This window comes from Aquila chrysaetos, chromosome 13 (genome assembly GCF_900496995.4).
Source record: "Aquila chrysaetos chrysaetos chromosome 13, bAquChr1.4, whole genome shotgun sequence".
Classification (NCBI taxonomy): domain Eukaryota; kingdom Metazoa; phylum Chordata; class Aves; order Accipitriformes; family Accipitridae; genus Aquila; species Aquila chrysaetos.
In genome coordinates, this window is record NC_044016.1 from 4,495,804 (window position 1) to 4,522,673 (window position 26,870).

Genomic DNA, 26,870 nt, shown 5'->3' on the forward strand with positions numbered 1-26,870 from the left:
AGCCAGGACCATTTCTGCTCTGCTGACCATGTCGTAAGGGTGAACACTGGGATGGAGTGGCTGACGTGAACTGCGTATGGGTGCTGTCCTGTCTTGGCTCTTTTGCTTGTTGGAATCTGTGCCTTTATAAGCAGAAGCGGAGCTACAGGTCTGCTCTTTGTAAAGCTGTGTAAGCCTGTGCCTTTCAGCAGTGAAAGAGAAGAAGAATCAACCTCCAGATGAGGTGAATGTCCCAGGCTGACATCAGTCTCCCTGGACTGCTGACTGCAGTAATGCAGTGCTGCCTTCTCATCCCATGTTCTGGCTTGCCTAGACCGCTCCTCAGGAAGAACTGTCTCTACCCATCTCATTCGAGACAAACGAGCACCAATACCTGAGTGCAGTACTCAATCCTCTCCAGGATTATGGCAAAATTTGGCCGGTCTTCAGGCTGGTGCTGCCAACACTGGGTCATAATGCGATAACTGAAAGAGCAGAACGGGAGAGGCTCACAAATGGCAGATCCTGTTGGTACATAACAGCTAGTCCCTGCAACTTAGACACCATAAGCACGCATCACCCCTCTGACTTCTAATAAATAAGAGTGCTCTGCATTCCCCAGAGTCGGACAACTGATGTACTGGTAACCACTGAAATGTGGCCACCAGTGGGGTGAAATCCACAGCACATCAGAGAAATAACTCACCCACCTGAAATCCCTTGGACAATTCACTAAAGGTAGGCAGGGCTACAGATAATGGAGCCGAGTTTTCCCTATCTGTGAACAGTCTCATGCACTTGCAGTTTCACAGCTAACCTAAGACACAGAAATATTGCACCATCTTTGACCAAACAAGCAGTGGCCAGTACTTCTCAAAGGGGCCCTGAATTACTCTCCAAAACAGACAGAAAAATTAAATAGTAGAGAAGTCACTGGCATTCAAGTCCAATAAGGCAGATCAGCCACAATAAGATCAATCCTAAAAGTCATTAACTTTTGACTAGAGAACAGCATGTGAAACGGAAACTTATTTGCATGAATATGTCAAAGTTAAAATCTCATACACAGGGCCAGGGCAGTTTTTAGGTGGATCCATCCTTCCTCCATTGGTGACGAACTCCAGAACCTCCTGGTTACTTTTGCTAGGGTAGGGCATGTATCCCAAAGAGAATATCTCCCACAGCAATACGCCAAAGGACCTGAATACAGAAGTGAAGGAAAACAAAGTGAAGGATACAGGAATGACCATTACCAAGGGGCAGTGCCCTTAGATGCAGTACTGCCAGCGTTGCTCTTTGCAGTCTGTGCTCAGGCAGCTTGTGGAAATCACTGCTGCAGGGTTCAGACATAAATAAGCTGCACAGTTGTAATGGTGGACTTTGAATCATTTAATAAATACTAGTACTTGACTGTTAAGTGAGTGAAGTCTACGATATAGGTAGGTAAATATGGTTGCTTTGTCCTTGTACTCAGATGTAACAAATGTGAAAGTCAGGTTATGCTTTTGTGATAAATACACAATAAAAACATTCCCTAGCTAACACCACAGCCATGGGCCTGTGTGGTGTGGCCTGCAAAGCTCTGGGGACAACATCTGGAACAGGACCCCCTCCAAAGCATTCATCTGGTCAGCTGCTTGGAAATCAAAATCTTGTTGATTAAAATAGCGAGGAGCTATGTGCAGCAATGGGAAACTCTTCCGCTTGGTGCCGAGACAGGCAGCAGCTCAGCTGTATGACAGAATGTACCTCCACCCCTCTGCTGGGGCTTGCTCAGGAGCTGTGTCCTGACCACCAGCCCCCTCCCCTCCACACATATCCCGAGCTCTTGCCTCCTGCTCACCCCATTTCCCTCCTCCTCCTCTGGCCACCAGCAACTCAAGAGCTTACAGTGCTGCTGCAGGCCAGGAGAAAGACGAAAGCCACAATACATAATGCCCTTCTCCCTCAGTGGCAGGATGGATCCTGCCTGCAAGTCTCCCGTGGAACTTACGCTTTCCTCCCTGTAGCAGCAAAGCAGCACCTGCATCTGCCTCAACCTCCCTTCCCCGCCTGCTCACCTCCCCAGCAGCACCCGCCTTTGCACAGGTCTGATCTTTCTGCTCCCTTGTCTCCTCCAAGATTACTGGCTCTGAAAGACCCAGCTTATCTTTTTAGTAAAGGAGAAATGAACAAGAACATGTGCTTTTTACAAATATTCACACTTTAGGAAAGGGGTTACAACACAGACAGACCAACCGGACAAAGAAGGAAAGGAAGCGCACCATGTGTCTGTTTTTGATGTAAATATCCCTTCCATGAAAGCCTCAGGAGGCATCCATTTGACAGGCAACATTGCACACCCACCCTTCCGATAGTAGCTGGCTCTGCAAAGAACAAAAAAACCAGAGTCAGCCAAGAATTCAGAAAATGCCATTAATTTGGGATTTTTACAATTACAAATATTAGAATTATAAGCCAGAGGAGAGACTAATTTAGGTGAAACAGCATGGCAGAGAAAATGCTGAAGAAACCTGTTCCTTCTCACAAAAATAGTGGAAATGGGCAGACCATCAAGGACTGCTCTAATCTACCTCACTTTAGGCCTGATCTGGTGAACCCAAGTTATCCCTATCTGTGTGCAGACTCCTAGTGAATCACTCACACAGTAAACTGCTGGTGGCAGAGCCACTTTTCAGCCACGGCAAGATCTCCACCTCACCTCACACGTGGTCACCTTGAGCATCCCCACCAAAAATAAACAAAGCCTGTCCCATATGTACCCAGTCTAAAGCACTGCAAGTGAAATCCAAAACCCTTTATAAGAATGAGGAGCTTGATGAGGAGGATGCTTGGCCATTAGAGCTGGGGCAGTAGTACAAAAACCACCTCCTGTGGTCCTGAGACAGGAATTACATCAGTCCTTTAGTAGTGTCGTCATTTAAAATAAAACCTACGAGCCCCAAATCCTGTGCTGGCAGCTGCAGGAGGCTGCTCATGCAAGCTGGTATCACTGTTCCTAACCACACAGCTTGAGCATCCAAAGGATATTCCTGGACACAGAAACATGTGCAATCTTCAAAGGCACCTTCAAAAACCCAGCACCAAAGCGTTCATCTTGGCAGTCGGTTCTGCTGATTGTGTAAGTGTGACAGATGCTACTTTGTCCCAGCAGAGTCCCATCTGACAGTGGGGCAGAGTGGGGGCTCTTTGTGAAGGGAGAGAGAGGAGGGGAAAAAAGAAAAATGAAGGCAGCTCCCATACACTTGGGTTTTTGAACGTAGCACTCTGTTTGCATCACCTCAGGCTGTGATACTGTCAGATCTCAAGCTAAGCAGAGCCAGGCCTGGCTTAGTAATAGCACAGGAGAATCCCCAAGCAGGAAAAAAAGGTGGCAAGGCACTGGAATAAACAGTGTGGGTGACTGAGTACAAGGCATTCCTTCCTCCTAGTCAGAGGCAAATCAATTCCTCACCACAGCAGGACGTGGCACTGCACTTCTGGAGGTGCTATCTGGAAGATGAGGTATCAAACTGCAACCCTCATTGCTCGTGGTCATTAAAGATTTCCTGGCACTTCTTGCAAGAGGAGAGTAGTTAACCCTGTGTCCTGGCTGAATTCCAGTTTGGGTGATTACATTTTCCTGACCTTCCTCTGCACTTTCCTCCTTTATGTGCAGTAAATTGAGGAGATTTACTGGTGACACCAAACCAAAGGGGCAGGGGTAGTAGCAAGGAGAGAGATTAAACTCAGAATGATTTGGGACCACAAGACAAAGGGCACATCAGTGCCATTCAGTGTGGAGAAAGTAAAGGACAAGAAACTGAGGACAGAGTACAAGAGGGAGGAAAAATGCCTTCCTTGACCATCAGACTTCAATACCCAGAAGAAAGCTGTCAGGAGTGGGAGAAGTCTCCAGAGCACAGTTAAACTACAGGTGAAGGCAAACACCAAGAAAGCATTAGCTGGGGTTCATCAGGGTGGGATCTCCACTCTTGCCTTGCTAGGATTATGCACAGGAGCACACCAGCCTGCTCTCCTGCGCAAACACTGCTCCTCCCTCATTTTAGCAGCTTCCACTTGCAGATACCCTGGGCTTAGCTCCGCTACCTGTATATATCCCGGGCCATTCCAAAGTCTCCGATTTTAGCCACTCTCCCAGGCCCTCGACAGGTAAGGAGGCAGTTCCTGGCAGCAATATCCCTATAAGGAAAGGGAAGAAAAGCAACAGAAAGAGAAGAAAAGAGAAGAACCACTTAATCATTCGACAATTTTGCAAGGCAAAAAGAAAACAAAGAACAGTACCTACTTTCCTAAGCTGCAGAGAGCTCACAACAGCCAGAAAAGTCAGTGTTTATGGATAACTAGTGACGTTCCAAATTCCAATCTACCCCAATAGCAGGAGCCGTTCTGGTCTTTAACGTTTCCTTTTTAAACTTCATGTAACATCTTCCAGGTGAAAGGATGGGCCTCCTGTGAGCCTCCATTCATCCCAGGAGCTATTTTATAGTCTCGAAGGAGTTGCAAGCAGTGGGGCTGATTTCAGCAGTGTACTAGTCCCAACATCAAGCTGTCTGGGGAATGATCCACTGACCTGTTCCTAGTGTGCTTGTTCAAATATTGTCAAATGGGTGTCGTACTGTCAGAGACAGGAATAACAACAATGTGCAGGTGTTGCTCTGAAGACTGAAGGTATGGGCCTGAATCTGTGTATGCAGGTAAAGCTCCAGCTCCACCTCTGCTGTGCTGAAGTAAACCCTGAGATCTGAATAACATGGTGGCATACCTTGTCGTGGTACTTCTTTCAGAAGAGTGAACTACAATCTCTCTCTACTCATCTCTACCCAATGGGCAGAATTTTAGACACTTGCCAAACACCCTGTTCTGCAGGATCAAGTAACAATAGTCACAAGGTGTTGCACTTCTGGCTGTACTTGTACAGCTGTTCTTCGAGAGGGAGAAGAAAAGCGTTCCAGAATGAGCAGAAAGGCACTAAGCAAAATTCATGACAGGGACAGCTTTGAAGACTTCTGTCACGGGATTGTGTTTCCATTTGCAGAGTAGCCAAACAGGCTGCACAAGTCCAGGCACCGAGACAGAGCTCAGGATCTCTGGTAAAACTACAGACCTCTGCAACCTGATTTACAGCAGTTTTTCTGTTAATTGCTTCTATTATTCTGATTTTATCTACCTTGTTTAAAGGTATCCAGCCACCAGAGCGCAGCAGGACATGAACATATCAAGCAGGGCATTATGAGTCTGTGCTGGCCTGTATGCAAGTCATGCCGGTGCTGACACAGACGCGTTCACCTACCTGTGAATGAAGTGGTTCTCCTCCAGGTACTGACACCCACAAGCAATGTCACGAGCCACATGGAGCAAGTCCAGCATAGAAAGGGAGGAGGGCTGATTCTACCAAAAGACAAGGGACAAACGTGGGTTAAAAGCAAGAACATGGCACGATTTGTCACTGATACAGCGCTGAGAACTCTCCAACAAGTGACATAGCTCAGGTGTTAACACACAAAGGGATTACCAAAATGCACAAGAGAGAGTTCATATCCACGAACTATGCAAAGGATGTGCAGGCACAATATCATACAAATCCCAGGGACAGAATCAAACAGCTGGATCTGACTTTCCAGCTCCATTGCGATGCCCCTGTAAGAATTTCCCCCAGTTCTCATGGGAGGTGCTTCTGAATTTTCAGCATGGTTTTCGAGGATCTGTAGCCTGAGCTGGTCCTCACTCAGTTTCTTTGTATTATTGCTAGCTCCTCTCTAAAGTAACCTTGAACAATGAGAATGACATTTTATATAATGGCACGAGTCACATTTGCTCTTTACCTCCTCCACATCTGTGTAGGTTTTATCTTGCCCCTCAGAGCACTGACACAGGTTTGTGTAGCCAACGGCTACGGAAGATAAGGCTGCCAACTCCTTGTTCCTGCCCCTCTGATGAAGTCTACAGCCCTTGCCAGCGGGAGCCAGATGCTTTAGTGAAAAGAGCAGGCTTAGCACTGGCTTGTGTTTGCCGGCCTCTCAAGCCAAACCATCAGCTTCTGCAGTGAGGTGTGAATCAGTGATCCCTGTGGCCAGTCCTGTGGGGGAGGAGGAAATCGCTGCTGCCAGCGGGGTGATGACAAACAACTGGGTGGCAGTAACTGCTTATTCCACAGCAGCCATTTGCTAGCTAAGTGTTTATCTGTGGCCTTAGTTATTGGACCAAACAAGCCTATCGCACCCTCTAGCTCTCTCTTATGACACCTGCCGTTCTGCCCAGTGCCCAAAAGGCACACCTGCTCATGGGTCTCTCCCACTGATGCACAAACCAGTACGGGTTCTCCAGTGACAGGGACTCCTGGCTCTCCTAGCCCATCTGTTGTGATGAAACATATCTCCAGACTGATGCGATGCTGTGCTGGCCATCCCACCTGATCTAAACCTCTGCTAACTGGAACTGGAAATAAGTCCAGGCTCTGCAGCAGGCAGCAGCCAGTAGTTAAACAGTGGGCATTTGCTGGTAAAACCTAAAAAAGTCTTAACATCTTCTGAAGAGATTAGGAAAAACCTGGCCTCAATACTTGACTAATGAAATAATTGAAAAATGCCACATCTCTATGTGAACAAAGCCTGTTTTTTTCAGTGTGGTGCCATAAACCAAAATCATTTGTGACTGTGTATCACCTGCCTATATTTTATTATTCATACAGTATAGTTCATTGCATATATATACTTAACTGATTCTTCAAAACACCAGACGGCGTCTCCACCTAAACCTTTCTTCTTGTAGAGTAACCATTTCCTGAAAACATAAAGCCTCTTCCCTGCCCCCTTTTGTGGGGAGCAGAGAATAATCTTTTTTACCTCTGTGAGTTGAAGTGACTCACCAGCTACACAAGATGTCTACAGTAAGAAAGGATGCAGATGCCTTCTATTTCCCTTTCAGGGCATAACCAAAGGGAAATTAGTATCTCGATCTACCCATTCCCTTGTCTTCTGAGCAAGGTTCAGAAACCTGAAGTGAAAACCACGTAGAAAGCCCCATTCTTTACTGTGCAATTGATTCCAGACCTGAGCTATACTGCAAGGCAGTCAGTAGGCTGAAGCCGCAAGCTGATTTGAACAGTGCAGCTTTTTTCTTTTTCCCTTTCCTTCCCTTCCTTGGATGAATTCCTTCCACCTTTTATTTGGCTAAATACAGTCCTAAAACAGACGTGACTGCCCAGCCAAGGACAATTTAGCTATGTAATTTGTTTGAAAAATGGAGGTTTGGGATTCATTTTGCAAGGGGAGCAGCCTTGAGACACCAAAGGATTCACTTTACAGCTTTTGCTCCCCATATGAATGGACAATGCCAGCTGCAATGCACTACTGCTCAGAGCAGTGGGAATGCTGGAAACACTAGTGTGACACCTCCCCGGGCGAGGCTGAATCTTGCTAAAGGTGAATGAAATTCTGTGTATTGTTCAGTGTAATCACTGCTCTGAGCAACAGGCTGCACAACACAAAAGGAGGGGAATCATTTATCCATATACGATTTATCTTCAGAGCTGTTCTTTGATTGCTGTGCCGTGTGTGAAAAAGATCAGCACTGAACTTCCCAGAATAGACAATTCTGCAACGATCATAAATGAGCGAAGGCTCCGATTCCAGGTGTCTCTGAATCTTCCAGACTGCCTCTCTCCAGATGAGGGGGAAGGAGTAATCTTGTAATAGATGTGAAACTTTATTACAAATGGAACACAGAAACCTTTCAGGGCTGTAAACCCTGGACCCATGGAGAAGTATGAATCTGAAGTTTATGAAGTAGACCTGGCTGGCATAAACTGACAATATTCCACAAGAGTCACTGGTATTGTATCAGTGATGTTGGATGAACATTTGGCTTACAGATATGATCATTCTTGCTTAGAGTCCAGCAAAATCATTACGTGTTGGCTGAACATTGCTTTCATTATTTATATGAAGAACTCAGATGAACAATGTACAATAACCTGTGCTGGCAGCATCTTGATCTTCCATTAAGTTGGATCCCATGCCCTGATACCTCCTGTGGTAGCTCTAGCTTCCCATTTCATCTCCCTCGCAATGTCTTAAGTTCCCCCTTCCCTCGCCTCACCTTCTCCTCCGCCACTCCCTCTGCTCCCTTCCATGCTTTGCAGTGGTTGAGTGCACGGCAGCATGCTGTGTGTGTCTTGCTCCAAGTCACACAGGTTCTCGCTGGCCAGTGGCAAGCCAAACAAGACAACTGTTTTGCTCAGTGTTTGCTCTACTGTGGTGCTTTCTTTTTCCTGAAGCCTTGGAATTAATGCCAAGTTAACACCTTTCACACCTCTATTAAATTTGACTGAAACTGGCAAATGAATTTGAAGTTACTGGCAGGGGAGCAGGGAGAGCAACCGGGGGATGAAGGTAGAGAATGAAGACGTAAATGTCTCTTGCAATCAGGCTGAAAGCAGAATTAAGTGAGAAAGACAAGGTAGTAAGGAAATCAGCTGGAAAACACAAAACTCGGAAAAAACAAGGGGAAATGACAACAGTAATTCATATGGTGCTTACCGCACAGTAAGCAGTGCACCTCTGTTACTGAGTCAGTCAGCTAAGTCTTGTGTGTTTAATTAATTCCTATTGGAAGCAAAGCTCATCGAAGCCTGTTTACTCTGCACTGTTCCTTGTCTTTCCTTTCCTTTAATGGGCCTGGAAAGCTAGGTGCCCAGTCTGCCATGCCTTCCTTCTGCCTGTCTTCCTTGAATGAGCAATAGGAGGAACAAAGCGGCTCAGGGTTCATTAAGAGCAGTGCAAAGATACATCCAGCAGTACTAAGCCACGGGCCTTACGTACAGAGACTTTGTCACGCCTCAAGTACATGCAGAGGGTAAATCCACTTCCACAGTTGGATCCCATACTTCACAGAGCACAATGCCCTGCACACATCTCATCTCTCATCAGTCAGTCTCCTAGCCTCATAGTTTCTGAGCCAGCAGTCAAACCTGTGCACCAGAGGCTGATTTCTCAGCACTCACAGGTGCCATTAGCCCCTCAGAAGCTGCCCCAGCAGCCAGACAATGAATTACCCTGTCATTCTCGCCAGGCAGCCACCACGTGGGATCGCAGCAGAAGCAGGGCAAGGCAAGGGGAAGGAAGGTGTTAGAAGTGGAGCAGAAATGTGTGGATCTGTGTCTGCACACAGCCAGGCTGTCCACATTCACCCAACTGTTAAAGAGGGACTGGAAACTGTTTTTCTGAATCAGTTCCAGCTTGCAACTGCCCATCTGCATTTGACCCCAAGCTTTCCCAAAGTGTGACAGACATGGGACAGAGCAGAAAACAGCAGCATCAGTCCCAGGTCTGCTTCAGTCCTGGGAGCAAGTTAAATGCAGGAATAGGGGAGAATCTTCAAGGTGCTGGGAACAGCCCCTGTGTGTAGTAGTAGTTATGGTCAGTCTCAGATAACCTCAAAGAGGTCAGGAAAGACAAGGAAAGAAGAAGAAAGGAAGGAGAGACTGCGAAGGCAGAAAGAGAAATACCAAGGAAGTAATGTATGCTGTGCCTGGTGTGAACCATCCACCTCGTCTGACATTAGCTTTCACAGGGGTTGCACAGAGCTACCACTAAGAGAAATGGAAGCCCTGGCATGCAAGGAGGAACTCATGACTGGGGTAGGGGCAAACAGAAAGAAACTTCTCAGATCAGAAGGCTCCCATGACTGAATTCTGTAAAGATTAAGGGCTTTTCATCCACAAAAGCATCTGGCTTATTTTACTGCAAGTAGGTGAAAATTCCTGCTGTTCAGGACTGATGTTCTTGGTGCTTCCTCACAAGATCCTGATCATTACTGAGCTGGCTTCTCTAATTTAACAAGCCAAAAAGATGCTTCCATTACAAAGTGAGGGATACCCTTGCCCTATACCATCCTGTTTCACATGCCACTTCACACATCTAGCACAGCCTGTCCTGGCAGTTTTGAACAAAGCACCTACTAGGCAGCATACCTTGCCCATGCTACCACCAAGTTCAGCCCATTTGTATGAGCTGACAAGCATCTCTAGGTGCTACAGAAAACCAACCTCTATTTATAAAGAGACTATTTATAAAGACTGCTTGCTCAGATTTCAAACATCTTGACTTTCTGGGTGTTTAGCCTTCTTATCCAGGCAGCAGCCACTTTAATGCAACCTATCCAAGACTGCAGTGCTCCTGAGCAACACAAACCATTTTATATGTCTGAAAACCAGACTGCAAGGAAAAAACAGAAAGTCAATCTGTTTCCAGATGCCTCGAGGAAGAATCTTATTTATATCTGTTAGAGCCAATTTGTGTCTCTCTTGTACTGATAAAATCCAGCATTTTCCCCTGTGTCAAAGAAATGTAGAGACAAAGTATGAAGCTGGGCCCTGGTACTAAACTTCAACAACATCTGGGTGCCTTTCTGATCCAGGGACTCAGCAAACTTTATTCTTCTGAAATACTGATTCCTCTCTAGAAGTCGTAGTTTATTTCTCAACATTTCTAAAGGACTGTCATTTCCTATTGACGCTGATTTCAGTGGGAAAATCTTTAAAACTCTGGACTAAAGATATTTGCTGTTAAGTCAACAGCTCCAGGCTGGATTCTCTCCTTGCCTATGTCAAATTTGCACTGACAGATATCCACAGAAATGCACCTGATCAGCAGTTTAAACAACGGATTTATCATTACTAGGTCAATGCTTCCCCCCTAACCCGCCCCCAGCTGGCATGAGGAAGGTAAGAGTAGAGTTTAACTTCCTTTTTTTTAAACTTTGATTTTGTTCTTTCTTTAGATAGTATCTGCAATGCTATCTAGCAAAGTCCAGGGATGAGGTACCTCTGCATAACCCCAGCAGCATCTGTACTCTATACATCTGTGTCCTGGCCCCACTGTGGTCTTCCAGCAACAGAAATTTTCTGACCCTCTAACATGCTGAGAAATAGTAGCTGCATGGATCAGCTCTTTTATAGTTACGTATTTGCCTTGTGGCAGCAGCTTACTAAATAAAATTCAATTTTCTCTTTTCTTACCGGTCTAGGCCGTGTCTCTCTCAGGAATGATTTCAGGTCACCTCCAGCCATGAGCTCTAGCAGGATGAAACGGGGCAGTGCCTGCAAGCTCACCCCGATACAGCGCACGATATTCTGGTGGTTGAACTTGCTGCAGAGACAGGGAGACTCAATTATGGAGCAACTTTGATCCAAAAAGTACAATTGCAGAAAAGAATCAAAATGTTTTGCTGTGGGGAATTTCCCCCCCCCCCAGAAATGAAAAAAATCACAAAGGTAGGGTAACTGGATAAAGCTAAAGCGCTACCCCTGCACTCTTTGTCTGCATAGTGCAGAAACAGAGGTGGGGAAGGAGTGGCTTTTGGCTGCTTTTCCTATATTCTCCATCCTTTTTAGGCTACAGCAAGACTTGTGGTCCATAGGAAGCAGAGAATGTCTGATAACAGAGAAAACTCTGCTCCTAATTTCCCTATCCAAGGGGCAGAAGCTGGGCTAGGGCAGAGTTGTTTCAAATAACATAGTAACACAGGGATCTGCTTATGTAGGGGATATTCCTCCAGGTCTAGCCTCTAACACTTCCTTATTTCTCCAGACCTCAATGTGATGGGAAAATATTTCCATGGATTCTAGGACTCAGTCACTGACATGTGACATGACAGCAGCATTAAGTCAATGCCATCTGTTAGTTTTGACTAGTCAAGCCCAAACTCCTAAGGTTTGTTTTTACCTCATTTTCTGATCTCTAAGAGAAATCAAAGGATCCTGTTATCAATTCTGAAAACAGGGCCTAAAGAAATGAAAACCAGTGTGGACCCTCTTGAAAATTTAGCCCTTAATCATCTGGTGCCTCCTCATTTGTAAGAATAGAAAAGGATGGTAATCCTATCCTCTGTAAAATACTGACAGCCATGTGCCAAAACTAATGTATAGATGTGTTGCATGGGTATCACCTCTCAAAGCACCTTTTTTCTTTACAGTGCTGGGCTTTGCAAGCCTACAAAAGTGCTGTTCATCTTATTTATACACACCTAATAATGAGAGCTTCCATGAGGAAGTCCAGCTCATCTTGCTCTGAACACACTTCTGGCAATGTCTGGAAAAGAAATAACAGGTTGACAAGGAGAAGATATTTAAACTCTGTAGAATACCTGGCACAATCAAAAGCACTAACATTGTCTGCAGCAATCCTTGTTTCTCTAAAAGAAACCTCACTCTAAGATAATAGCTAGAGCACTACTAAACTAGACTGTGAAGCCTGTTGAAAGGTAAAGATCAGAACACATGGCCCATCAACACCACTGTCATCCTCCTCCCAGCAAAGGAAATAGCCCAGAGTGCACAGGGAACAGTGCTCAATATATGGGTCTCTGCTGTACAGAGGATGAGGAATGAGACCACAGTGCCTGAGCTCTCTGACAGTTCAGTACTCTTACCTGCCAGCAAGACTATGAACTCTAACTAGCAGTAGGACTGTGCTGCTATGTAACCTCTAGGAGAAAACAAGCTAGCTAGGCTGCTGAAGGCCTGGACCCTACCAGGGTCTCTTAGGATTTAGCTTCACATCCAGTGCATATCCATCCTATAATGGAGTGGTGAGATTCCTGGAAAGCCAGCCATTCCTACCTGCAGGCTCTTTGATGTACGTGCCAGCTGCTCTTGGCCCTGTGAAGACTTTTGGACTCTGACTCAAAGGCTTTGACAGATTACCACACCGGGTGTAGCATGTGGAGGATGGACAGAGGATGGATTTATTTCTCATACCTGCAGTCTACTGCAGCTGTATGGGAAATCTTTGCCTATTTACTATTTACAGACCTCTTTTAATAGTCTCACAAGCCCATGTACTACAAGCTGTACCATTGCTATGATGGATTAAAGTGTTGCAACAGAGCAGCAACCTTTCTAGCCACATCCTTCAGTACTATAGTAACGCTTAATTCATCTTCATTTTTATAATGCATTGGGACTCTGGGGTGAAAGGTGCATGAAACCGTCATGATAACTCATACACTGTCACTTACTTTCACAGCCACCTGCAAGGGAGTGGGGTCGCTGGGGATCCCTGCCACCTGACCTTCATATACCTCACCAAAGGCTCCGTGGCCCAAACCCCTGGACAGACCAGAGAAGACAAGAAGGTTTTACTACAGAGAACACACATTATAACACTGTGGTCACAGCTCACAGAACGGGCTCACAATTTTCATGGTAGTGAAACAGGGAGAACTGGATATTGACACTGACGATACCACTCCTCACACTATGTGGGGGACAAGACCTTGATGTGATCTTTCTTTGACCTACAATGTGTTTAATTGGTAGGGCATGCAATCCTCAAAAGTCAACGGTCGCCAGTGAAATCAAGCTGCTGGCACTGCAGTATGTAATAGATAGCACACTTCTATGGCTTTGGTGTCAATGCTCTAGTGGTGGGCGCTCCAAAACAGGTCAATAAAGACAGGTCTTAAGTCTTGGTGTTCCCACACCCTAAACACACTAACAGTTCCCATGATGTTTATGCATCACCATTAAAGAAAACATTGAACAAGAAACTAGGAAGCACAATGGTTCTCAAAGGACCTGAATTCTAAACCAAGTATCTTTTCCTGATTTATTTTGTGATTCTAGGTAAGTACCTTAGCCAGTAAATGGTGATGTTAGTGCTTTGGAAAGCACTTGGCTCCAGGAATTCATGCTGAGAATCGTTTCTGGCACTGATCATATTATGAAATTTACAGTTTTATTTTGAATAAGCGTACAAGAAAAAGAGAAAGGAACGAAAGTAATCACACAACAGATCTTGTCCTATGTCCTTGTGATACAGATTTTGCATACCTGTCTATTCAGTCTTCACTCGCCTAACGTTAAGTCAACTGGTACAACAACAGCCATAACACATAGGTGGCATGTCATAATGACATAGTGAACTCTGGCAGAGAACGAGGCTGCATCCCAGATCCTGAGTCCCTCTTAACCCTACATGGGCTGCATATTGGGCAGTAATAGTCTAAGCCTCTAAGAGACATTCCTGCATCTTGGTCCAGGTAAAAGGCTCTCAATAAGGCTCTCTTCTACAACACGCAATTTTCTGGTAGAGACAGGTCTGGCCTGAGAGCCGCACTGATTCTGTTCTCCGGTCTGTTGGTGGCCTGTTTTTCCATGGGCTGTTGCCCTCCTGTCCATTCAGACAGGTTGTGCTAAGAGCAATCTGCTCTCTTGTTGCATAAGCTCTGTGTAGTTTTGCCAGGCTAAAGACCAGTCCAGGCAGTGAAACCACAGTGAGGACTTGCATTGCCTGTGACTCAACCACTTCTTTTAATAACATTTTGTAGGTATCAGCTTGAGACACTATTCTTGGTTACGCCTGACCAACTTATTACAAACTAACGGTATAAAACAGATCTCTACAGCTCATAACTCACCCTCCTCCCAAAAAGTCCACCTTCCCTGCCCTTATCAATTCCCAGCTGTATCCTCTGCTCTCTGCAGCTTGCCACACTTCAAAAATTCTTTCAGAGCCCAAGTGACAAAGGCAGCAGCAGCACAGGGTACACTGGGAACTTTCAGATGCAGTCCAGCAAGATGTGCAGGTAAGGGGGAATGAGATAAGAGACAGCAAAACATTGCAGACTGCATAGACTGCTCTGAGCATCACCTTTTTTAGCACTGTAAGCTCCCTAGTCTTCCAAGCTCTCCTGCTTCCACTTCTTGGCTTTTTGTGTAAAACTGCATGGTACCAGGGTAACGTCACATTAACAAGTAGCATGCACTGTATCCTGCAGTAGAGCAAGGTGAGAAAGAACTCTGAATTTTCAAGTTTTTCTTAAGAGACTATTTCAAACTTTCCAGAAGTTCTGATCTAGACATGACTATCCTGCTGGCTTTATATTCCTGTCTTTTTAATACTGTCTGGCAGTCTCAAACCCATCGCTTTTCCTGCTATTGTACTTAAGGATGTCTTTGTCTTTACCAAAGATCCCATCAAAGACTTCAAAAGAGCCTCCTACAAGCCTCAGCCTTCCCATCATTTCATCAGTTGATACTGGAAATGGGCCATTCATTGCACAGTCTGCAAAAGATGTGTCTGAATTACTGGTGATGACTCTTCAGTTGCTCTCATAATCCCAGAAGATTAACACTGCACCTGTAAAAGGTAAAGGAGACTGCCAAAGTCTAGTCCCCTCCACCCAGCCTAACTACTGCAGCTCCACATCTTTCTTATGAAAAGGGGCATAAGTCTAGAAGTGCATGAGAATTTGTATGGGCCTGCACAAAGACATAGAGTTCACATCTGTGTAAGAGAGCCAGCATACGTGAGTGTATAGTGTGAAGCGTGGGGAAGGAAAAGATGAATTTACCGGATGAGGGAGATGTTTTTTCGAGGCACCTCTTTGAGGTCACTAATGGATGTGGTCTTTCCTGCAAAGCAGTAGTTGGGATTGTAGTCTGTCATGATAGTGGAGGTACGCAGCTTGCTCAGTTTATATTCTGGGCTCTGTAACTCCATCTGCATGGCTTGTAGCTCCTGGTGCTTCCGACGATATACTAAATATGGAGAACACAGTAAACCAGAGACACAGACTGACTTTGGAACAGGACAGCAGCCGTGCAGCATGTCTCACTGGAATTTGCTGTGTGGCCAAATTTCAGTGAATCAAACCAGACAGTGACACTGTCATATTTCTGTATGTCAGATAATTACAGACAGAAAATGAAATCTGAAGTTATGCAGGAACCTTTGATTTACACATCTTATGAAGAAACAGGCTTGCTCATGAACAGTTTGGAAGAAGCAAAATGAATTTCACTTGCAGAGATCTCTGATTTCACAGTTCTGAGATTTTTGTTTTGTTTTATTTAGTTTAACTGGACCTCCCAAGTATGAGTCCAGTTCCAAACTTGAGGGAGTTGAGGTATAAACAACTTTCCTAAATCACGCAGAAGTGACTAAAATCTGAAATACATTATTGCATCATATTGTTCAAAATGGATAGACTAAACTGTTACCTCAGAATAACATATAAAACTAGCTCATTTTGCAAAACTTCCTCTGTTTCTAAAAAACAGAGTTGGACTAAATTCGAAATCATTTTATGGTAGTGTTATATTCCTTGAATCACTTCACTAATACTTCTGAAATGTCATTAGAAATTACACCTTGAAAGAAGACATCCTGTGGATGTTCCTTGAAATAGTAATTGATATTGCAGTATTTTTTTCAAAGCAAGATGCCAATCGTGAGCAGGTTAAATCACTATTACCCTTACTATTGATTTCTGTGGGAGCTGGATTGAGCCCAAAGACTGTGACGGTAATAGCTATTGCATCTTCTCCAGCAGATGTTGCTCAGGGGAAGAATTTAAGGGGTAAACATGCACTCACAAAGGCAGATGGATGTAATGACCTATCCACAAACCCTTCCTGTCCTCCATTTTCCTCTTCATTGCTTTTGCTTTGATTTTTTTAAATCGCTGCTCTTTCCTGAGATGGCAATGATAGGCTAGTTGGATGGAAAGAGGATTACTCTTCCACTCCCTGAGAAGTAATTAGTAATTTTAAAGGGGTACTGTCAGGCCAGAAATCATACATGTAGGACCATGTGTGTGCAACTGATAACTCCTGAAATTCTTAAAACTGAAACAGCTGCGCAAATCTAATTTAATAGTTGCCGTTTGCGGCTCTGGGTACATCCCTCCCCTCCCCCAGATTATATACAGTGTGGACAAAGAAAGGTGGCAGAGCTGTGGTTTGAATCCCTGGCTGCTTTTCACTGATTCAAATCTATTCTGCTTGCAATCAAATGCAGGTGAGCAATTGTTTAAAATAAGAAAATGAAAGGGTGAAAAATACCTTTTAGAATTTCAAATAAAGATGCCAAGAATTCCCACATCCTACTAAGTAGCAGTTTGTAAAAGGGGAACCTATGCGAGAATTTCAAACTTAAATGTCATACAGTAAGAGGCTAAATCTGTATATAGGCACACAAATAAAGAAGATTGCTTTTATGCATTAAGCACCAACAGTTCTCAAAAAACCAGTGGCAGCTGTGTTCTGACAGCTTTACACTACAACACAAGCAATAATGTCTCTTTCGAGATGCAGTCAGTAACTGAAACCTCCTCAAATTGGTCATTGTGGTTAGAAACAACTACTGAAATCTGAAGTTAAGGCGTGTGTGTGGGAAGGTGTCATTAAATACAGCAGTAGCTAAAAATCTGAATCCTTTTGCCTCCCAGGGCCCAATTATCCCTGGCTCAGATCCAGCCCTCATATGAAAATATCTTTTGCAGAGAAACACTCACCTATCATGATTCCTGAAAAAGCCAAAATTAGAGCAGCCACCAATGCTGAAGTCACTACAGACAAGATCAAGGAGAGAGGGAGATGAACCACTGGCTCAGCTGTAATAGAAGCAGGAGAAGAAGGAATTATGTGTCTGAAATGATCTTCCAGCAGCCACTTTTTTGCAGGCAGATTTTTCTGCTCCTCCCTCCATTTACTCATCTGCTGTTCCTATAGTGCAGGAGCAACCTCTGGCATGATCAGTTCTCAGGATCTATGACCTCTAATACCTCATTGTTTCACTTTCCTCAATTAATATCAACCCATTAAAACAGGTGGTTTGCTATCAGTGAATTAACATGTGCATTCTCTGGGTATGAAAACAAGACTATAAAACCCAGGGTCAGGAGGTTGGGGAGGTGGAAAGAACATTACACTGCCAGGGTTAAAGTGCTGCTATCAATGCCAAATCATAGCAAAAGCAGAAGCAGGACTGCAACATATCATCTCCTAAATGCATCTAATCCAGGCAGAAAAACCTGATAACAGTAAGTGTAGTACAAAGTATTCCATAGCTGCATCCTCACTTGGGACCACAAGGCATTCAATGACCACATATTAAGGTTTACTTCACCCTGGCAAAATGACCGTGCTTTTTGCCCATTTTACAGATGGGAATGGTGAAAACACACAATAATTTTCCCATGCCAGTGACAAAGCTGAGAGCAGGATTCTGAAACCCTGGAGTCACTTGCTCTAACTGCTGGGCAAGAACATGAAGGAAACCTAGTAATGGAGCTCTAAGCACTTGGTTTTTCAAGTAAGGCAAGTACAGGCACTGTCTTTAGTTTTGGTCAGTGAGATCTCATGCAGAATTTCTTATAGATTCTGCACCTGCACCTTATATGTCCAAATCCACAGGAATTACATTCTCCTTCACCTTGTACATTTTTCTAGTTCTTAAGAGCACTAACCCAGAATTTAAGTTTAGCTGGAAAATTCCTTAAGTGAGCAAATTTTCATGATTTCAGAGCAGAATGCGAGCATCAGCACAATCAGGTGCAAAATTTGACTCTCCTCAGTTCTGCCCAACATGCCAAACATATACTGTATATCAAACCAGCAATGCTTCTCTGTGCACCATTCCTCAGCACTCATGTGTCTATATCCTAGCAAACTAACTCTGCAGCATACACCAGCAAGAAAGAAGGTAACATTCAACAGAAGCCAGTTTTAAGAAAGACTAGATAACACTTTCAGAATGTCTTACAGTCCAAACTACAGATTTTTGCCATGCATTTTCTGTTTCACACACTAGCAGCCTACCCCATACATCTACTTACCTATGCAAGACACACCATCCTCAGCCAACTCTGTGCCTGGCTCACAAAAGCAAATGACTTTTTGAGTCTCAAGATCAACACGGCACTCGTCCATCTCACAGTGACTACAGTTAAGATGCAGCTTAATATCCACCTCTCCGTGCCCCTCTGTCACTAGGGAGTGAATGAAAGAAGCTGAGTTAATTACTGTAAAGATCATTCATATCATTCCCTTGGGCACTGACAGAAACAGGGTGGTCACTGTTGCCAGATGTGGCAGGTTAGATCCCATCTAAGAAACTGATTTCTCTCCACCTTCCATAGGTTCTGTCCTTTTCTCATGTAGAAAATAACATCCAGCTAAATTAGCCCCACTGCAGTTGAGGTGCACTGGCTCTCTTTGAGCAGATAGCCCTACCACGTTAGCCATGAGGTTGCTGCTGAGGCTAAGGGAAACTTGCCCTTTCAGTGGTCCGTGGGGCTCACCCTTTTCTTTCCTGGCCTTTACTCCCTCTGAGATCAAACGCTGCAACGCTTTCAAAACTTTTTGGCTGAATCTATCAGGCCAGAGTGCAACTCTGTTTGAAAATACTTCTAAAGCAAACATTTTTTTTGAGCAAAAAAGATATTTTTGTATTTTCTGAACACATTGCAAACATATTCAAGACATTGACTTCTGGGCAAACACAGGCTGGAGTGGCAGTATTTATCACTCCCACACACTGCTAGGCAGCACTGCACTGTTTTCTCTAGAAACACCCTGGTCCAACCTGAATACTTTGCTGAGGGATGCTCTAAGGAACACGTTTGTTAGTGAATAGTCAGGTGCTTTGTCTGTTTCTTCCCTGAATTATCTGAACTATGAGGTTCTGTTACCACTTTCCTTGGCCAAAATTATTCTATAGGGTGGAAGACTATATTGTTGGGAAGTGTTTTCTAATAGCCTTGATGCTCTCTCCACCTGCTTTCTTCCTGCTACTTTTGTTTATTCTCCATTGAACTTTGTTAGGCTATGTTTCTGCCTCCTCATGTTCATGATGTACCCAAAGGATTGTAAAGTGTCCTACAGATGCAAACTATTCTTAACATGAAATAAGCCCACTAGAAGAATTCTGACCAATATGAATACCTTTAAGTGCTGGAGTGTATAAAGTACCAATTGGATTAATAAAGGACACACCATCCTCCCCATCCATCTCTGGGTCATTGTCCACTGCAGCATTGCCACCTACATCAAACCAGAAGTCACCTTAACAGACTGAGGCTCATTGGCACTAAAATACAGACAAGCATTGCAACATGCATGACTTCAGCATATTTAGGGAGGCATCCAAATGAGAAAAGAGAATAAATCAAAGTATTTGACATATAGGGAACACTTAGCGAGTTGTGGCATGAACCACTGGTCTTTTATCTCTAGAAGTTCAATTTAATAGCAGCAGCTTGTGACAATCAATTTCTTAGCTCTGTTTTAGGCAGACTGTTGCAAACTAAGGCACAAACTTCATCTTTAACTATTTGGGTGCTGTGAAACATATAAGCCCTTCTTAAAATTAATGTAGCCAAGAGACTGGAAAACACCAGTACTCAAGGGCTAAGTTCAGTACCCTTGCTGATCAAGGTATGTACTGTGTCAGCAGAGGGAACGAATAATCCGATATCCTTCCTCTCCTTTGCACCCTGAAAGCAGGGTGGTCCACCAGGAGTGGGGACTGAAGGAATTTATGAGTTGCTCATTTGTGCTTGGGCATGTAGAACATATCAGGAGCAAAGTACGGGCAATACATAGAACATATTAGAAGCACAGTACAGGCCATATATTTTGTACTACAAGCATGCAAAGATTCCCCCACCCCACCCCAAAATGGCTTTTCCTCTTTAACCATCTTCAGCAAAATTAAAATTATGTCATGTGAGGCATTCTGTTGGAAAAAGAAGCATTACACAGTAACATTGGTACAAAACATGCACTTAATCATTTAAACTGATTACTTCTCAGGATTTCTAGTCTATCATACACTTGATTTAAGCTGTGGAGAACCAGGGGTTAAAAAGTCCACCACAGTGCAGATGGCTGAAGAAACTATGTGGCCCAGGAGATTATGGGTTAGTAGAGATCTTGAATCTGGCCCACACCAGTTATAATCAACATAATGCCATCTGACAGCTGTCCTGAGACCCGCAGCATGTGCAATTAGCTCCTTGTTGACTGAAGTCAACACCACCGTCGTTATTAAGAGGGGTCCTGGCTGGCAGCCTGAGCCTCTGCCCCCAGAGACCACCTGCGCAGGACCAAGACCCACCCGCAGCAGGGCAGGGTAGAAGAAGCTGCAACTTTCCCCTGGCATAAAGCCTGGCTGCCAGTCTGCAGGACCAACGTCCTCAAAACACAGGTGCTGGCAATGGGAGCACATAGCCTGTGGCTCCTCCTTCTTCAGCACTATAACCCCAAAATGGAAGGCTCAAGAATCACAGCAGGATCTTGATGGCACATTTTTCAGAGTGCAAAGCCAGGATTTCAGCTGAAGGACTGACATCTGGCTATTTGCTCGAAGACTATATGCCATACGTTCATCTATTGCTAAAAAAGCAACACACAGACATACTAGTACATAACAGTCAAATATGCTAGCTACAGGAGAATTATCTATCAGCGTTTTGCTGATCATTAGCACTAAAGGAGGGGAAGGGACACCTTGAACACGAAGCCACTTTACCTATATATCCTCCGCCTCCTCCACCTGAGGAGCACCCCCCTCCACCCCCTCCGAAACCCCCTCTTGTCTCCCACCCCCACTTCTTCATGGCCTGGGGGCAGGATCTTCCTCCAGTAGCACCTTCCAGCAAGGATTTTCCTGACCACAGGAAGGAAGTGTTATCATTCCAGCCACCTCCACCACCTGCAGTTAAGAGAAGAGAAAAGGCACAGGTAAGGGTTATTTTTGTGTAAAAAAACACTGCGGGGATCTGCAGAACAAGCACTCCTTAAAAGCACCTCAGCTGAAAGTAAGAATCTCATGCCTTGGTTAGAAGAGGGGATGTGCTTGTTACACAGTGCTACAGTGACCTTTCTGTAAGGCTTTTGACCACATTAATCATCTGCACCTCTTTTCACCTACTGTACAAGGACAAGTATTTTCTATGAAAAATGTAAAAAGACATCCCTGCCTACTCCCCAACCACTTGTTTCTGGCTTACAGAGCCTTCCCCTTCTCTTTGCAAAAAATACTTTTAAAAAACCCCTATGCCAGTTCTGAAGTGGAACAAAAGGAATTTAGTGAAAGGGATGTGAAAACATGTCCCAGCCCCGCTCTAAATACAACATACTCACCAGTGACTCACTATCAGCTCTGCTGGTTGTTCAGTCCAAGGTCTCTTCACAGAGACTTCTAGCCAGGGTGCAATTATGCTCTTTCTGCATAAGCCAGGGAAACTGTGAGTATGTCTACACAGCACAAAACAGGGCAGGGAGCAGGATGGCCACATCGGCACTGCAAACTCTTACATCAAAAATCAAACAACTTTGCTTATGAGAGGTACTACATTATTTTGGGAGAATGTTGCCATTGCTACGGCTTTACCATCTCTGATACCCTTATTTAGGCCAAGTATCGTGCACTGTGGTACATCCTATATGCATCTGTTATACTTCCAGGTTCCCTCTGAACTGCATTTCATGAGTTTTGCCTCACCTCCTTGTGAGGAGGAATCTGGGAGTACCACATATTCACAAATGTTTTCTTAAAAAGAATAAACTTTCCTTACCTGCAGCTCCTGAATTTCCATTCAACCCTGGAACAGAGGAATCATTCTCCAGCCTTTCTGGATGAAATGTGTCTGTTTTGGCCCTGTAGGCCCTGCCACCACCTCCTGCTGCAATTATCAAGGGGACCGGTTCTCCATTCTCCATCTTAACAAATTTAGAAATAAAGGCAGTGTTCAGACTGAGTCAGGCACACAAATGGAAGTTCAACCACATGCTAGTTACTGCATGTTGCGCTAAGCAGGCATCTAGGACTGCTCAGTGCTACAAATTACCATTGCATTATTTATGCACCCACATCCAAAAATTAATGATAAGTTCTGCAATAGAGAACAGTGGCATCAGCAGCAGTATGAATTGCACCTACAGCGCTGATGGCTCTTAGAAAGCTTGTAATGTTACTGTGTGAATGACTTTCATCAAATGAAACAGCTAAGGAGCACTGCTCTATATAGCGCAATATGGTGTCTCCACTGGTAAAGGACTGTTACACTGGAAACTGTCTGAGCATGCAGAGTTATGTAGAATTATGTAGAAGCTGGGTGATCTAAAAATATTGTTAATGCCTGAAACCAGTGTTTGGAATAAGTACTGTCTCAGCTAGTACATGACAGAAAAGATCAGTGGTCCCTAGCTATAGGGTTGCCAACAGAAAACACACAGGCTATCCTCAACTTTTCTTGTCATTGCACCATATAGGCCAAATGCGTAGCTCAAGTCTAATGTTCTACAATGATAGATTTGAATAAAGTCCTGTGGAATTTGCCCTTTGCTGTAGAATTACACTTCAGCATCTCAGCTTGCATTGAAAAAAATCCAATTCAAACTATTATGTCTGCAAAGGAAACTCCATGCCACTGAAGCAAGCGTGGCCAAACTGTGTAGCAGTTCTAACAAGTGCGAAGGGTCAACTCAGCTCACTACAGCTATCAAGTGAAATTAAAGATAACCACAGCTCACTTTGTGGACCCTTCCGAGAGGTATATAAAGGGTTCTCAGATATTTCAGGCTGTGATACTAGAGGCAAGTGGTGAGATGTGTTCGTGCTGAAGGTGCACGGGGACTACGTTTCCATACCTTAAATATGTAAGTTGCACCTCCCCCGCCTCCACCTCCTCCTGCCCACTCATTGACACTTCTGTTCACACGTATCTCTTCTTCGATCACATTGCTCTCTCCAATGCAGACTTTCTGTATAACATCATTAGTCTGCAAACAGAAGACCAGGTCTGAATTCTGGTAAGAAATCTCCATGTCCCTGTACACACACAGGCCTTGTGGACCCTTCACCCTCCCAAACCAATAAATTGTCCTCCAGTGAAACTACATAGGCAGAAGCAAGTGAATGCTCTTCTAGAAGAATCTCGCTTTTTGCTCCAACCTTTGTCAGAAGAACTTGTTGCCATTTTAATTGAATTACTTTGAAGCAAGCTCAGTACTGATATCTATTACCATGTAAATAGTAAACAGCTCCATAAACTTTTAACATACAAGATGTAGCAGAATTTACTGCAAATACTTCCCAGCATTAACTATCTGTATTTCACAAGTGGGGGAAGGGAGTAACTCAGTGATGATGTGACTTACCCCATGACATGCAACAGCCAAATGGCAGAGACATAGAGAGAACCCAAGTTTCTTTACTCCTCTTCCAGGGCCCTGTTGGTTGGGGCCAGGCAGCCAACATGCATCTATCCAGAACTAAGGTGTATTGGTGGCTAATGTAGATGTACTAGAGCTAGCTTTAACCTAGGTAGTCATAGCATGGACAGTAGCAATGGGCTCAGCATAGACTAGCCACCTAATATTTATCTAGACTTCCAAGGAAGTTTTGATGTTGATCTGACACTTATGCTGTAGCAGCAATTTTACTATAATTACCAGTGCTAGCTAGTTCAAAACCTACCAAAAGAGCTGCAATCCCACCTTTGACTGATGTTAAAGAAAATACCTCACGCCTCCGTGTTTCCTACTTAGCATTTTTTCCCCTCCACCAATTAGCACCAAATGTAGTGAACCTTCTGTATTAGGCAAATCACTGAATTCACTAACTGATTTCAAACACAACATTAAACCATCATTTGTAAGTACTTCTGAACTGTGACCTAAGAGAGGTAACTGGCGCTTTGATTTTAAATTGGAGCACTGAAGTGCATGACAAGCAGGACTCTGCTGTGAGTATTTGTAAGTTGCAAGCTTTGCTTCTAGCTTATTTTACTTTATAGTTTCATCTCCGTAACACTATCTTGTTATGCACACTGAACTCACTAAGTCAACACTTTAAGGGAAAAATGCACAAACAGTTGTTAGAGTAGGATTGACCTTCTGCTTCCTTCTACTTTCATATATGTCTTTTTCTTTTGGAAGAGGAACCTGATAAAAGCATCCTCAAGTTACAAATTATTCTGTTGACCACAAAATGTGTCCCAGGTTGTGCCAGAGAATGAATGGCATCCATTTTGTGTGTGCAGACTTGCCTATGGAACTAAACAATCCTCCTTTCCCTAGTCTTCCCTCTCCTTAATTGATTTGGAGTTGGGTGGGGATGATTAATAAAATGACAAAGTCAATGACCCAAAGGAACCACTAGATTACAATTGAATTAAAAAAAAAATAATCCTTCATGGCAAAGACATAACTGATTACAATCCAATCTAGTAAAAGTCCCTTCTACAAGTCAATGCAATCTCTTTGCCTCAATGAAAGAATTACATTAGCACTCAATAAATTCTCACTAAGATTACAGTGGCCTGCAATTTAATGAGTCCATATATTACACTCAGCTGGAATGTCCTAGTTATAGATGTTAGATGGAAGTTTGAGTTAGGGCATTTCTCATTTCAAAGAGGCTTCATATTAATGGTTTCTTTGTAGATACGTATAGTTCCAGTTTTAACATTATTTACTTCAGCACCCAGCTTTGAGAACCCCTCTTTCTTGTCTACATCCTTCAACCTTTCTCTGCTGTAACAGACTGCTAAGCTTTCATCTCTTGGATGCCAGCCATTAACAGTTGAGAAATGCACAGCATTTAAATGTCCAGCTCAAATCTGTAGGTGAAATTTCATCAGATAATGCTTAGTTTCCTACATAAGAATCTCCCATTCCCTCACCCTCCAAAGAATACTAAACAAATTAATAGATTATTGTGCCTGCAAATGGTGGAAGTTGCACCCTTCTGTCAAGGCATTTGCAGCAACGATTGGTTAGTGACACAAACCTAAGAACTGACCAAGCAGTGATTAATTTGTCTCTCCCATTCCCATACAGAGAATAACCAAACAGGCCCTGTGAGGTGGGTGCCTCCAGCGTTGCAGAGTACTATGATAATGGCAGGGCTGGGCTCAAAAGCGGAGCAAAGACAAAGCCCTGTGAAGTCAACTCTGAACACTGAACTCCAAAGGAAAGGAAGGCAGGGTTGTCTTTTCCCTCTGAAAACCTACACGGACGCTCTGAGATACGCAGATCAATCAGGAACCTGTAGTGTATTATCAATGGGCCTGAACGTTGAAGAGGAAGTGAGCACAGTGACATGGTACTTCACCTTTTCACACTCGCACCCTCCCAGTAAAACTGTAGCTACTACCCCTTGAACCATATAACCCAAAATCCCTCAAAGACAATGTTTTTCTCTGTAAACAGATAAAACTCCATAGATTTATAGAAGGGATTAAGGCAAAACAGAAAGGGCAATCACTTACACTAGGACAAGCATCTTCTCCTTGCTGTCCCACCAAGATATACAAAGTATCATCCTTCTGGAGGTCAAAAATTCCCAGCACAGACACGCCGTGGGACCGCACCATGGTGTTCTTCCCTCCTTTCCCACCAGCAGCTCCATAGCCTGAGATGCTGCAGGAAACAGAAAACAAGAGCCTGGCACCCAAGTTGTCCCAGACAGGTAGAAGGTAATACAAACCACTTCTGGGCACTGTTTTGCACACCTGAACTGTACACAATGTCACAGGGCTGTGCCCTGAAGACCTGATACTCTAAATATATCTAAACCCAAAGCTTGAAGACTGAGGTTCTCTGTTCTACATGGACCTGTGAACCTGGGTAGCTACAAAACAGCTTCCTTCACATTGATTCTTGGGCAAACACTTGCTGAGGACAGAGTGAGCAAGTCGCTGTAGTTTCAAACTTTAATATATGAAACACATCTTGTTTCCCAGAAGGTATACCCTTGAGAGGTCTGCAGCAATAAAGCGAAAGAACAGAAGCAGGAGAACCGGTAAGTACAGCACATATGGCTAAAGAGAACATTAAGCAGGAGATTGACAGGGGGAGATCTGAGAAAGCAGACAGCGTAACTGGTCCTGGTAGCATGGACCAGATGGGAAACAGCTCTCCTATTCCCAGGACCAGAGGAATACAGAAGAGTAGATGGACACGACTCTGTCTGCAATAAACAAGGAAGGCAAAAGTCCCCCAGCTAAACTCACAGTCACCATGAACATCTCACTGTCTCTAGCCCGGAGTGACTAGGTTGCATACACAGGCTGCTGCAGTCTCAATTAAGGCT

The 26,870-nt window shown here is 44.1% G+C and overlaps 1 protein-coding gene across 2 annotated transcripts in view; it reads right to left on the bottom strand.

Annotated features, from left to right (window-relative positions):
• The window catches only part of ALK (ALK receptor tyrosine kinase), a 320,524-nt gene that overhangs the window by 6,643 nt on the left and 287,011 nt on the right, over positions 1-26,870 (bottom strand). Inside the window, exons 13-28 of one of the 2 annotated variants that reach the window (XM_030035063.2) lie at positions 26,047-26,197; positions 23,423-23,554; positions 22,348-22,492; positions 21,420-21,482; positions 19,712-19,810; positions 18,604-18,756; positions 17,281-17,379; positions 15,337-15,523; positions 13,000-13,090; positions 12,007-12,071; positions 11,000-11,129; positions 5,273-5,370; positions 4,069-4,161; positions 2,244-2,345; positions 1,045-1,179; positions 374-464 (exon numbers count right to left, since the gene is read on the bottom strand). In XM_030035063.2, coding sequence (XP_029890923.1) covers positions 374-464; positions 1,045-1,179; positions 2,244-2,345; positions 4,069-4,161; positions 5,273-5,370; positions 11,000-11,129; positions 12,007-12,071; positions 13,000-13,090; positions 15,337-15,523; positions 17,281-17,379; positions 18,604-18,756; positions 19,712-19,810; positions 21,420-21,482; positions 22,348-22,492; positions 23,423-23,554; positions 26,047-26,197 — 1,834 coding nt within the window. Of the gene's footprint in view, positions 1-373; positions 465-1,044; positions 1,180-2,243; positions 2,346-4,068; positions 4,162-5,272; positions 5,371-10,999; positions 11,130-12,006; positions 12,072-12,999; positions 13,091-15,336; positions 15,524-17,280; positions 17,380-18,603; positions 18,757-19,711; positions 19,811-21,373; positions 21,483-22,347; positions 22,493-23,422; positions 23,555-26,046; positions 26,198-26,870 lie in introns of those variants that run through there. The other variant, XM_030035064.2, reaches the window with a different exon arrangement.